The following is a 13,325-nucleotide window of genomic DNA, read 5'->3' as shown; positions in this document are numbered from 1 at the left end:
AAATAGTTTTTTTTTTCAAATATGATTTTTACTTGTCTTTCTATGTAAGAGTATGCATGAGAACAATGTCTTACCTGGAAAAGAGGGAGAAAGAGTGGGCTGTAGACTGCTGGGGCATTCTTCTATTGTCTGAGGAGGACTTTGGATTCTTCAATTACCCATATAAGGTGAAAAAATGAAACCTGCATTAACCCTTTTTACTCATCTTCCCACAGTGATGTTCAGGTGTGTCTCATTGTTGGATGTGGTTACAGGTGCAACAGAGCCTGACCACACCCATCAGTGCTGGGTGTGGCTAAGAGGTGCAACAGGTTGAAACTTTCAGCCAGAGAGGGTAGTAAAACACTGCTTTTCAGGCAGCTGCCAAGATACTCTTAAAGTTGATATGATGAACTTTTTAGCCAACAGTTGCTTATTTACACATCGAGCTGACGCAAAGCGATTTTATAATTCATTTGTAGTCGTAGTTCTGGCCACCTGATGAATTCAAGTCCAATGTCCAAAATGATAAAGTTGAGGGACAGAAAACCAACATAATGACCTGAAAGACGCTAAAAAAGCTGAGGTTGGAGATAATTATCTGTGGGGTCGTAACTATAAGCGGCACCTTTCATATACAAGTAGTTGTCATCCATTGTTGATATAGAAACATTAATTACAGCCACTTAAATAAATTTAAACAAAAATAAGAAAAATCTTTGTCCATGATGATAATATTCCAGGTAGCATGGAGACATCTTGGGCCAGGTAGGGAGAAGAAATTTAGAGAAAATATGTTTAAATAGTCGGTAGTTAAATATTTATGGGGGGAAGGGGTTGCAGTGGGGGAATTTTGACTCATTAGAAGTATTTCTAAAATCCTGGTTCTAGGAAATAATATTTTATAATAATATTAATAAAATGTTGAAATTACTGTTGTTGATGTTACTAATTACATTATTACCATCACTATCGCTTCTACTTCCAGCACTTTCTCTATTCACCATGAGAAACTGTGATATGCAAGAGGACATGAGCAAACATTACTGTTTCTCTTCCTCCAATTGTTTTGCATGCAAATAAAGCACGCAGCAGGGTGTTTGTTAAACTGGCCCCTCCTCTCAGTGAGTGCTGTAAGGTGAGACATTTCTAACCCAGATCACCTTGTTATTTACCTTGACAGCAGTTATTTTCCAAGTGATAGAAATGAAATAACCTCCGCGGTGCTAGTTGTTCATAACCTTAGTGGACTATTGTACCTGCAGCACGTGACACAAAACGGAGAGCAAAATGTCAGGAAATGCTGCTCAGCCTCTAACATGTAATAATGGCAGTGAAAGGTAAGCCTCATGTTGATGTGGTATTCTTTCTTTTTGAGTTTTTCGATGGTTAATGGATGCGTGTATATTCTTGTTGCTTCCGTCTCGGCTATATCAGTTATTTACATTACTTTCTTTCCTCATCAATTTACTGTATTTTTAGGCCTACTTTTTTTTTTGCTTAAGAAACTTGTAAAGTTGTGACAAGGCTTATCAGAAATATAATAGCTTAGTGTAATTTTGTGGAAAAACATGAACTTTTCTTGGTTATTTTTGAGCTTGAATTTTGCTCCTAGCTCCTAATCCCACTTGAAAGTAATTTAAAACTCACCCAACATCCAGCAAGGGCATTTGATCTCCCTGCTACAGAAACCCTACCCGGTGGAGGCTGTTGTAGTGTTTGTCATCTGGGGATAGAAAAGAGAATGAAGGGTGGGAAGGAAAGTGACCCCGGTGTCAGTTCTTTCTTAACAGTATTTATCAGCTTTGTACATTCATATGTGCACGGTACTGGACTGTGTGGATTTGCCCCTGCAGGATTGACCCATATGGCTTTGAGAGACATCATGATTTTGAATCCTACAAGGAGATGATGAATGAGTATGTAGCTGTCCTCAACAGAAGATCTATCAGATGGTCCAAGCTCCTTCAGGAGAGACCTCATGTAGAGAAGAATTTAACAGGTAAAAGAAGCACACACACCGCTGTCTTGTTTTGTTGCCCTCTGGCGCTTTGAGGTTGTGTGGTGTAATTATAAAATCTGTTTTGAAAGTGAAGCGGTATGTGCGTAAAGGTGTGCCTAATGAGCACCGTGCCAGGATCTGGATGGCAGCAAGTGGTGCCCAGGAACAACTGGAGAGTAACCCAGGTTATTACCGGTCCCTACTGACCATGGAGCATGACACCAAGCTGAAGGAAACTATTCATACAGGTGAGACTAAACCGTCTTTCGACCCTTCCTATGATCCATTTTCCCCGCTCATCAAAAAACCATGCACACCTCAACTTCTAGTAACGCTTAAGTCAGATTAAATGAGTAAATATAATGAATCTAGTGAATTTTCATGGCAGATATGCACAGGACTTTTCCTGACAACGTCCTCTTCAAGAGCAAAGCTGAGCCAAGTCTGCAGAGGGCTCTGTACAATGTGCTGCTGGCCTACGGACACCATAATAAGGCAGTGGGGTACTGTCAGGTGAGACAAGCACTGTCACAGACAAGAGTTGTCTCGCCCATCTCATAACATAACATCTGTTTACCTAATGAAGAGGACTGGCCACATCCTTATTCATTGTAATTCATGTGTAGCATTTCCTCCAAATGTAGCTCTCGCAGATTTCTGTGGTACATTCATTGATCCCTGTTAGCTCCCTGTGCAGTAAATTTAATTTAATTAAAGTCAAAGTCATGTTTTCATGTATACTGTAGTCACAGCTTTTAGCTCAAGATACAGCTTGAGAACTTCCACCTTGGATCAAACACAGTGTGAATAGTTGCTGTGACAGGTATACAAGTAACTGTCAAGTCTTCACAACTATTTTGACGACCCCGACAAATGTTCATTCAAACAAAAAATTTGCTGAATGTGTGATTTGGTCTGTAAAATCAGTGACTTGAGGGCTTACTCACAGTTACATTATGTCTGTTTCTGTTTATTCCAGGGCATGAACTTCATTGCAGGCTACCTCATCATCATCACCAAAGATGAAGAGAAATCCTTCTGGCTCATGGATGCATTGTTGGGCCGAATACTCCCAGGTGGAGTGTTTTTTTTTTATTCCTCACACACACAATTAACGCCCCTGCACACCTCCACAGGTGTTCTCAGTGACTCAGAGGTTTGCTCAGGTTGAAGGCTGAATACTGGCTGATATACTGTATCTATACAAATGGTAAAGGTGTAAGTTGTCCCACACTCACAGCTGCCACAAAACTAAACAGCAGAGTGAGAGAGATGTTAAGTCAAGGTCAGCCTGCACACACCCATCATGTCCTGAGGAAAGGTCTAATCAGGTAATATAAGTGAAAACACCTGTGTGGGTGAAACAAGGGTGTAAAGGATCGTGTGCTTTACTTTAAGTAAATATACCAGTGAAAAAATTCAAAGAAACAGGAAAATAAAGAATTAAAACACAGACGTATTTATTTATAAGCAACTTAGTACTAAAAATCCATAATATAGTCAGTTAATGTAACAGTCCTCAGTAAGAGAGAAGAAGCAAAGAGTCAGTGTGGGGATGAGTAGCCTATAGAACAGGTGCAAATAAGAAACTTTTTAACGGCCCAACCCCAATGTCCACCCTCACAAACTCCCAGTAACTTTGTTATCAGGGGACACCCAGAAGGATAAAAAATGGCAAACAACGGCCATTAAACACAAGAAATAATAAGATAGAAGAAGAAAGGTTAACAAACAAGCATAAAGGGAACGAACCCTAATGTTAGCATTACAAGAAAAAAAAGGGCATTTGGATTGGGCTAACAACCTTCAACATCTTTTTGGAACAAACCTGAGAGCAATGCAGTACAGAGGTCAAGCCTCCCTGCTACAAAGGTCTGCACATTTTCCTGTTTATTTAAATTAAGATCAGTGATAACATCCAAATGTATGAACCAACAACTGTCCTTTTTTATATTTTGGCAGGTAATTAAGGCAGTAAAATGTTTGTAGTAATGCACATTAATAGTATTGATATTGTAATATAAAAGGCTGAATACTAGTGGAGCCAGGTTTGAGCCTTGAGGCACTCCACATGGAACATTTTTGCATAAATTTAAGATCTGAAACATTTAGTTCTGATCTAAGAGATGTATTTGAATAGCCAACCAACAAGTGTCACTGCTGCAAACAATGTGAGGTCATCTGAACATGGTATATTGTAGACTACTACAGCCCAGCCATGTTGGGGCTGAAGACTGACCAGGAGGTTCTTGGGGAGCTGGTGAAGGCTAAAGCCCCTGCAGTAGGACAACTCATGGCCCAGTATCCTGGCATATGGACCCTGGTTGTGTCACGCTGGTTTATCTGCCTCTACATTGACATACTCCCAATCGAGGTAAGGAAAAGGGGAAAAGTTTAATGGTATGGACAAATGAGGATTTCAAAGTGAAGTTGGAGCACATCATTTTACAGACATCCTCCTGGTTTTCTTGTACTTGCAGACAGTTCTGCGGATCTGGGATTGTCTTTTCTACGAAGGCTCCAAGCTTCTTTTCCGTGTTGCTCTGACGCTCATCATTCACCATCAGCCGGAGATCTTGAGAGCTCGCTCTTTGCCAGATGTGTGCGAGTGTTTCAAACAGATCGCCTGTGGAGCTTTCACTCTGGACTGCCACACCTTCATGCAGGTGAGACAAGCAAAGACAGTCAGAGAAACAAATGAGGCTGTTGTAACATAGGCAAATTTCTTCCCCTAAAAATGGTGGATTTCTTTGATTACTTGCTCAACAATTATTCCAGTTGTTTACATAAAGCATAGTGATTGTGTGAGTTATTTGGGGAAATTAAAGGCTCCATGTAATCATCTTCAATCCTCATCCATTTGTTGTCTCTCAAATTATTTTTTCTACAGAAAATCTTCACAGAGCCTGGGAGTCTCTCTATGTCAACTATTGATAAACTGAGAGAGAAATGCAGACAACAAATCCTGGAGGAAGAATCTAAACAGCCATAAGAGTTTTGGATCCTCCCCATTTGCTATCAGGAACTTTGTACAATTACTAAATGGTGGCTTTTGATATATTAACCTCTAATCTAGTGGACTGGAAATATGAAGGATGTGCTGAAGCTTCTCAACTGATTGAAAATCTTTGGACCTTGTCTTTTGCTGAGGGCCTCTGAATAGTTTTGCTGCTATAGATATTTCAAGATCATCGCTTTGTGTAAAGTATTTAAATTTGTCATAGAACTGATAGTATTTGTTTTATGACTGTGGAGGATAACTGTTGTAGTGTACTATGGAAGAAGGGAGTTAATGTCTTTTGCACAGGAACACAACATAAATAATTACCCTAATCCGTTTCCTGATTTAACTGTTTAACTGGCCTCAAAAATGCCTCTGCCAAACAAATGTTAGAAGAAGTGGTCATTTTAGCGTTACATGAGCATCTAAAATAACAGGTTATTCACAGGCTCCAAACCTGTGGCTGTATATTCTTGTTAGAAATCTCCTAGTACTGTTAAGGTACAGAAAGATCAACTGAACTGTGCAATGTCTGTCACAGAAAATCAACCTGTTGGTTTCTGAGCTCTGTTGTCCCAGTTGGAAATGAATAATAATTTACTATAAGTGAGAATTGGAGATCTGTTCAAGAGGCAGCTACCTTTCTAAAACCTAGAACCACCTCAAATCGACAGGTGTAGGTTTAGTACTTTTGAATGGTGGGGGCAGTCGGGGGTGCATTTGTAAGATGAGTAAAAATGTTTTCAGACTCAAATTCAAATAGCTGTTATTTGTAACTCCAACTAACCAACAGCCCTGGACAGATTATGACACAATGGGCCCTCGGACACAAGCATGTAAAGCCTGCGCACCCTCATACAAAGGTGCAAAGAGACAAAAACCACTACAAAAAACATGGCCACGTAGGCGTTTTGTGTCTCTTTTTAGCATATGATCAATAACAAACATACAGAGGCTCTGGTCCAGGGGCCCCAGGCCTGTACCCAGTCAGCCCGCTCAGTAATCTATCCAAGATACTAATAACTCAACTACCTATGACTTTCTGAGTAGGTAGGGGCACAGGAAGATAACCTTTGGGCCCACCCATGCAAATCAGGCCTTTTCCTAGTTTTATTCTGATAATTTTGTGAACATGCTTCAGGTAACAGCCTCCAAGGTCTGTTGTAACTGTCAAACATCATGTTTGTCGAACCCACCCGGCAATTAAAGTCAGATACCCTAGACCAACGAGAAACAGGTTTGACAGCTGATTAACTGTATAAAGGCAAAACAAAAAGTCAAACAGTCTTGTTCGCTCTCTTTTATTGACCTCTCCTTTAGAAAACAGTTCAAACAAAACCATTAAAACCTTATTAAATCACTACATGGATATTTAGATGTGGGAGAAAAAAACAAACATAAAAAAACATAAATAACTGTACTTTATCCTATTACATCAAACAATAGATATTAATGGTAATAACAGTACATGAAGGCTATGTGAGACACAATGAAAATGTCCCATACATGGCAGCACACAGTGTCAGTGAGTGAGGGAGTACCTCTGTGAATATTGGCTTTACTTAAATCCCATCCATGTGACAGCTGGGAAGGCACTGATGAACCAGACCAGAGCATTTTGGCCATTTTAATCATTACATGGGGCTGTTCCTCAGGACTTTAGTGCAACTTCTTTCCCTTCAGCATCCAAAATCCCAAGTGGGCCCAAATTCAGGAAAAAAACAAACAAACAGAACCACCCAGTGGACTTTACCAAAGCAACATTATTAGGTTCTTACAGTGGTGTCCTGAGCTTTTTCATGCAATAAGCCAACAGTACTTTTACTAGATTGTTTAAGCAAATCCTGGCTTGTGTCTATTTTTGTAACAGCAGAATCCAAAATAGTGTATAGAGTATATCATCATTATGGGAAATATACTTACTTTGTTTTTAGATTAGTGTTAGATGAGATGATCCAAGCCATTTCTAAGTCTGTACAGTGAATATGAAGCTGCAGCCAAAAGATGGTTAGTTTAGCTTAGCATGAAAACTGGAAGCATGGATAGAAAGCAAACCTGGCTCTGTCCAAATGTAACAAAATCCTCCTACCAGCACACCTCTAAAGCTCACAATTAACATGTTGTATCTTGTTTGATCTGCAAAAAAACCAAAAGGGTAAAGCTGGTAAGTTGAGGTTTTACAGTGGGTTATGAGCCTGGACAGGCATGTTCACTTCTTGGAGTTTCCTCTAGAAGTTGCAGCTCCCAGCCAAGAAATAGTCTTGGCTTGAATCGACAACCACAACTCGTCTATTTTACTCCTCAGTTTTTGTACAAGTCTTTATACTAAGCCAAGTTAAACCTTCTTCTTGCTGTAGCATGATATCTAGCAGATATAACAGTGATGTTGATCTCATCTAATTCTTGGCAAGAACGCAAATGAGCTAATTTCCCATAATGATAAACTACTACTTTAAGTGAAATGAAAAAGAAAAAAAACCTAAAAATGCCTCCGATCCTACAAAGCTGACAGCTGCATCTACAGTCTCCATACAAAATGTGTAAAGTACATCTGAGAAGGAAAGACTGGCATTTCATCACTAATCTCAATGGACAAAAATAAATTCCTACATGTAAAAGCAAAAACTAAGCAGTCTTCCTACGTGTCCTTTCCAGGATTAGGTTACTGTATTTTTAGTATGTTCACTAAAATCTGCATACCTGGTCTAAATGTAGAGTTGCAATGAAAAATGTCAGAGCTTTACTGTATGAAGTAGATTAAGTTAAACAGCCAGAAATATTCCCTTTATAATAATAAACCTCATTTAGGGCGAGACCACTAAAAATGGTCATCCAAAAACAGATAAGAAAAGCTACAGTAGCAATTCCCTCAAATCCCACAATCCCTCAAAATTCCTTTCACAGAAATCATAAATAGTACAATACAAGTTTAGGACTATCATGGACCCTCTGATCAACATCCCCTGCTTTACATGGTACCTGTAAAGAGTTTTTCCTCCATTCACCACAATCTCCAAACAATGAAAGAGTTCAGAAAAGCGCAAATCGACCTCACAAAGTGATCATGACTAGTGTTATTTGTAAGGGCAAAGAACAGCACAGAGACAGATGAAGGATGGAGGGATAGAGGGGCACAAGGTAGAGTGTTAAGTCTCGTAAAACAGTGGTTAATATCATGGGTATCGCGCTCTGGCCCCGGGGGACATGAGAGTGAAGAGCCGCCTCAGATGGTTTGATAGCCAGCGTGGCTCCTCTTCCTGCCAATCAGGTAGGCCAAGAGCACAATCAGGACAAGACCCGCTAAAGCTGCTCCAACTATGATGGGGATCAACATGTCATCTTCATCCAACTGGCATTCCTCAGCTGCGTGAGTGAGACATGTGAAGACGGACAAATTAGAGCAAGTGGATCCATTTTCTCACACTTTATTTGACCATAACAAAATCAAGTGTTTACCTGCTCCAAACTGATTTCCTGTCAAACCAAAGGGCTGCACCTGCACTTGGAAGGTGTTGATGGACAAATTCTGGGTCACATTCAGGGTTTGCTCCTCTCGGCACATGTACGAGTATCCCAGGGTGCCCCGCAGGTAGTCCAGACTGTTGTTGCGGGCTGAGACGGCGTCTATGACAAAGGACAGAACAGTGAGTGAAAAGACAGGAGAGCCTGAGTGCGCCAATCAAATGTTAATAATTTGATTTAAATCCTTCTTGTAAAATACTCCCTACCCACATAATCCAGACTTCCTGGAAATATATTACATTGTGGAAGACACACATTTCCAATACTCTGTGATTTAAAAAAAAAAAAAAAAAAAGACCAGGGGTTTTCTGGATTCCCTGCCACCTTAACCAAAAGCATAATGATGTCTATTTCAAAAGTGCTGCATCAAATGTGTCACTCCCAATGGCAACTGTTGCAACAGCCGCATTACACTTGAGTGGTACTAAGTTAAAAGCACAGCAGAACAATAGTATAACTAATGAGCTGTTGAAAGGCATTGTTGATTAAGACGCTTTAAATTTTTTAAAAGGGAAAATGTAGAAAGACAGAAAACACAGGACAACTGCTGCAAGATGTAGAGACTCGTGATGGAGAGAAGAGTCAGAGCACCAGAGGAAAAAACATTTAACTGTCTTTGTGAATCTCTTGTTGTCGTCTTTTTCAGAACGACAATCACTCATATCCATTTAATCCTTTTCTTGGTGTCTTAGATTTGAGTGCGCCTCATTGCCAACAAGAATTATTCAATTGCATTTTAAATGTGAAATATATAAGAAAATACAAGTCAGCATAAACAATTGCATCCCCATGGCCTAGTGGATTAGTAAAGAGCAACATGCAATAACGACTTCCCCAGTTTAAAGGAACCTTTGTGTTTAAAATGGAGCAATTTCCTTCATGAAAATTCATCTGGAAGTCAATAATAAATTCAACACAACCAGATGAACCAACTAAACTAAGTTCCACAACTTAATCTCTATTTTTCCTATAATTAGTACCAAACTAGGAACTTTTCAAGAGATTGTTAGGAAATAACAGCACCTGTACAATAAAGCATTACTGAATTTCCATGTGTTTTATTTATTGCTTGCCTTCCTTGTAAACTGAGCCCCTTTACTGTGGAAATACCAATAGGTATATGGTGCCTCACATCTGTTTAGGATCTAGTGCACATATAAAATTATGCTCCTATTAGTTCAAGTCACAGCTGTGGTGCTACCTTTCATTCATTCAGTTCCCTGAATGAAAAAAATGAACACTAAATCAAGATCACAGGGTAGATTGGAAACATGCTTATTATTCTGATACAAGGTAGTTTGCATGAACACTGGAAGGTAAAGTGTACTCACCCTTCATGTCTGGCCAGGCTGCTGACAGAAACACTTCACTCAAGTGGTACTTATTGGAGGTAGTATTCTGGAGAAATAAGTAACAGTAAAGAATTTCCTCAAGCTCTAGCTGCCATCTAGTGGCTGTTTCGGGAAGTATAAGATGAAAAGAACAGGGCAGTGATGTACAAAGCGGTGAACACAGATGAAGTAACCTACCAGGGTGAAAGATAAGGTGAGGTTGGTTTTCTCTGCATCCGTTGTGAGCCGCAGGGAGGCGCTGTCTGAGTCACATGATCCAGAGCTCTTTGTCATATTGGGCTGAAGGTTCACAACATCCTGCACAGTCTGTAAATAAACGATGCATCATTTAGCATTTAAAACCTGCGAATATGGCTATATTTGTAGCATTCAGACAATGGTTTAGTGTATTTAAGTACCTTATTCTGGGACAAAGAGCTGAAGGTGATGTTGAGCTGGAGGCCCATGGATGCCAGCAAACAGGCAGTACCATTAGCACTGGCGACCACATAGTTTCCCCTTTCGGGTCTGCCAGGGTCTTTGTGCGGTGGAGCAGTAGTTGGGGCAGTTGTGGGTGGGGCAACAGCAGCAAAACCCTGGTGCAGAGCAGCAGCTGCAAAAGGTATTCCGTTATTAGTCAAGTGCAACATAAATGTAAGGTGTTCTAAATTAAATACATATGAAATCATGAAATAAATAAATATATGACAAAATACAGAACATATAAACACTCAGCTTCCTCAAAGTTCTGAAATGTTCTTTAATCTATATATCTATCTATAAGGCAGATAATTAAATGTAATAGGACTTTACAGTGAAGTATCTTGTCTCCAGCAGTTAAACTTTAGAAATATTAATAGATTCTGGATTTTTAAATGATAGAGAAGGAGTAGATTTCATTTTAGAAAATACTTGAACTTTTGTATGTAAAAATTATAACATCAGACTCAATACTATTCAGAGAAGAGTATTTCTAAATGTCATAAAAAGGGTTCAGGGGATCTTTAAAATACTCAGCTAAAGTACAGTTACCTCAAAACCTTATTTAAGTAAATAACTTGAGTTTTATGTGTTTGTTACTTTCCACCACTATTAATAGCACGCCTCCATTTTGATTATGGATTATCAAAGAAAGTGACTCCAATATCCTCTACTCTTATTCCTCCACTTCATCCTGGCCCTGGTGTCTTCAATTAAGTTTCTGGCAGGATAAAAGACAGGTGTTGAAAGAGTAAAGCAGCAACACAGCTGCAAGATTTATCCTCCATGATACCTCTGCATCATGGCAGTGAGTTAGCTTCCCAGTCAGTGCTTTCACTTTAGAATTTAAGGGGAAATTTAAGTTAAATCATTGAGCAACTGACTCAGTTTTTATTATCCACTTAATGTTGTGAAAGGATGTTGGACATCCTAGTTAAACCCTATCGCACTTTCTTATTACTGAAACCTTTACTTCATTATGAAGGCCGGAAACACAGAAATGGTGATCATCTAAACCAGGTCAGAATAGGTCTAGATTTAAAAAAAAAACCTATGTCTAGATTTGGCAAATCTGGACTAGATTACCGAGGAGAGTTTTAAAAAACCCTTTAAAACTGAGTTTCCAATTTGAGAACACCCCCCACCCCCCCAGAACTGCACCACATCAGTCTAGATCAAGAACCACAATACTTAGAGAGAGTCAGCTCCAGATTTGTGAAACCTTTAGCCTATTTATGAAAACACAAATTGTAGATTGAAAACCACTGTGGGTTGACTTCTCAAATCTGACCTAGAGAGTTTAAAGCCTGTTTAATCCACAGCTTCAGTTTCGTGTTAACCTTCGTCTTATTTGTGAATACGCAAAAAGGGGCAATTTCACTGCACCTTTCCTTATCAGACCACAGCAGACCAGGTCTAGATTAGAAACCAGTATATCTAGACTTGTCATACCTGGACTGGTTTACTAAGGAGAGTTTAGAGCACAGTTCAAATGTGTGAAACCTGAAGAAAGGGAGCTAACTTCAGCCTCGCTGGCTCATGACTGACTGGACTGTGCATCGTCAGATCCAGACAAGTTAAAACACTTATTGTGCCACACGTTACCGAACCGTAACGTTACATGTGTAGGCCTGACAAGCTACCTACCTGCATTTGTGTGAGGCTGTTACAGTTTAAAGTTACGTTAGCTGTGTTGGTTTAAACATCTTCTTGTTACTAGCCAGGCCATTTGTGACCTTCGGGGTTGGGAGCCGTAGATAACCAACACTCACCTAAAATCAACTGTAACGTTACTCCCAGGCTCCACGACTGGACTCCGCTGATCTGCGTCATGTTTCTCCGGTTTCTCTCCGGTTGCTTCACCGCTGGTCTGGACGAAATCACGGCAGCACAACAACAGACAGGACGCGGTGGGTTAGCTAGTTGAGGGGATGTTGTGCTAGCTGGCTAGGCTAACGTTAGCGTCACAACAACAGCAAGAGAAAATAAAAGTCACGGCTTTGTCCAGATAATAAAGCGCTATTCTTGGTGACAAAACTCCGGTAACGTTTCTGGATACACCGTTCAGCTTTTTTTTAATTAGTATAAGCTAGCAGTGGTGGTAATTTTGCTCGGACTTCAGACTTAATCATCGCCACCAGTGCAAAGACTGACATCAGAATCATGTGACAGACGGTTTAAGAAACACCTAGAAAATCACGTGATTAACAGCAGCTTGTTTATTTCAGTTCGTACAAGAGTTTAAGGATAAATATCACGGTATAATGTAAAATGCAATACAATGTAGGCCTACAATACAAAACAATAGTACAAGTACTTAAGTGCAGTTTCGTTGAGTATTTCCATTTTTGCTGCTTCATACTGCTGTTACACTACGGTTTAGTGGGACTGTTTTTCTCCACTATATTTCCTAACAGCAGTAGTTATTAGTTACTATTTCTATTAAGTTTTCACATTTAAAAAAAATACCTGCTAAGCCGTCAAAAAATACCATTGGTGGAAGAAGTACTCAGATCTTTTACCTAAGTAGAAGTAGCAAGTAAAAGTCCTGCATTCAAATTTTACGTAAAAGCACAAAAGTATTAGCAACAAAATAGATTTAAAAAAAACTGATTTGTGTATCAGAAGTCTTTGCTTTTATTTGTTTTCTCTCCATCAATCATCTCACACCCCCTAAGATTTATCCTGTGACCCTTGAACCTATCCACCTCAATCAGTTACAACAGTAAAATGCCACTTACACATTGATGCATCTGTATTAACAGTATGATGTCATACATGATAACATGGCAGTCAGGGGCCACATTTCCAGAATGATTATTTTTACTGTTGATACTTTAAGTAAAATGTTGCTGATGGTATATCTGTACATTATCTTTAGTAAGGACCTTTGATGTAACTTTGCTATTGCTCTTAGGTAACTATATTTAAAGTTGCAGGGAGGTGTATTTATACTCTCTGTCCATACTGGCTCTGAGGAGACATGATTAAATTGTAAGATGTAGGGAAC

The 13,325-nt window shown here is 39.5% G+C and overlaps 2 protein-coding genes across 4 annotated transcripts; one reads left to right on the top strand and one right to left on the bottom strand.

Moving 5' to 3' along the window:
- Positions 1-1,264: 1,264 nt before the first annotated feature.
- Positions 1,265-5,295, top strand: LOC111218639 (growth hormone-regulated TBC protein 1-A-like). 3 transcript variants are annotated; one of them, XM_022741037.1, is made up of 8 exons: positions 1,265-1,319; positions 1,836-1,981; positions 2,092-2,229; positions 2,370-2,494; positions 2,961-3,057; positions 4,183-4,355; positions 4,462-4,647; positions 4,872-5,295. In XM_022741037.1, exons 1-8 carry the CDS (start codon positions 1,270-1,272, stop codon positions 4,971-4,973), a joined length of 1,017 nt encoding a protein of 338 aa, XP_022596758.1. In that variant the 5' UTR covers positions 1,265-1,269; the 3' UTR covers positions 4,974-5,295. The 3 variants fall into 3 exon arrangements, with proteins under 3 accessions (XP_022596758.1, XP_022596757.1, XP_022596759.1); XM_022741036.1 differs by having other exon boundaries at positions 2,071-2,229; XM_022741038.1 differs by lacking the exon at positions 1,265-1,319 and having other exon boundaries at positions 1,897-1,981; positions 2,076-2,229.
- A 972-nt stretch (positions 5,296-6,267) lies between these two features.
- Positions 6,268-12,477, bottom strand: LOC111218880 (lysosome-associated membrane glycoprotein 1-like). The gene is made up of 6 exons (XM_022741363.1): positions 12,088-12,477; positions 10,255-10,448; positions 10,034-10,162; positions 9,836-9,902; positions 8,439-8,606; positions 6,268-8,345 (listed from the first exon to the last, which is right to left on the bottom strand). The coding sequence occupies exons 1-6, from the start codon at positions 12,146-12,148 to the stop codon at positions 8,206-8,208; spliced, it is 759 nt and encodes a 252-aa protein (XP_022597084.1). The 5' UTR covers positions 12,149-12,477; the 3' UTR covers positions 6,268-8,205.
- Between the last annotated feature and the right edge of the window lie 848 nt (positions 12,478-13,325).

The sequence above is a fragment of the Seriola dumerili genome, unplaced genomic scaffold (genome assembly GCF_002260705.1).
Source record: "Seriola dumerili isolate Sdu_G_001 unplaced genomic scaffold, Sdu_1.0 BDQW01000052.1, whole genome shotgun sequence".
In the NCBI taxonomy this organism is placed as follows: domain Eukaryota; kingdom Metazoa; phylum Chordata; class Actinopteri; order Carangiformes; family Carangidae; genus Seriola; species Seriola dumerili.
Note: the sequence above shows the minus strand (reverse complement) of the source record. Positions and strands in the feature narration are given on the sequence as shown.

Bases quoted from the DNA above. Each gene is read 5' to 3' on its own strand.
- LOC111218880 (XM_022741363.1), bottom strand. From the start codon at position 12,148: ATGACGCAGATCAGCGGAGTCCAGTCGTGGAGCCTGGGAGTAACGTTA. The intron at 10,163-10,254 runs GTACTTAAATAC...GTTTATTTACAG, and splicing joins GCTCTTTGTCCCAGAATAAG to ACTGTGCAGGATGTTGTGAA. The intron at 8,346-8,438 runs GTAAACACTTGA...TCACTCACGCAG, and splicing joins AGGAAATCAGTTTGGAGCAG to CTGAGGAATGCCAGTTGGAT.
- LOC111218639 (XM_022741036.1), top strand. From the start codon at position 1,270: ATGTCAGGAAATGCTGCTCAGCCTCTAACATGTAATAATGGCAGTGAA. The intron at 4,356-4,461 runs GTAAGGAAAAGG...TTGTACTTGCAG, and splicing joins TTGACATACTCCCAATCGAG to ACAGTTCTGCGGATCTGGGA. The intron at 4,648-4,871 runs GTGAGACAAGCA...TTTTTTCTACAG, and splicing joins ACTGCCACACCTTCATGCAG to AAAATCTTCACAGAGCCTGG.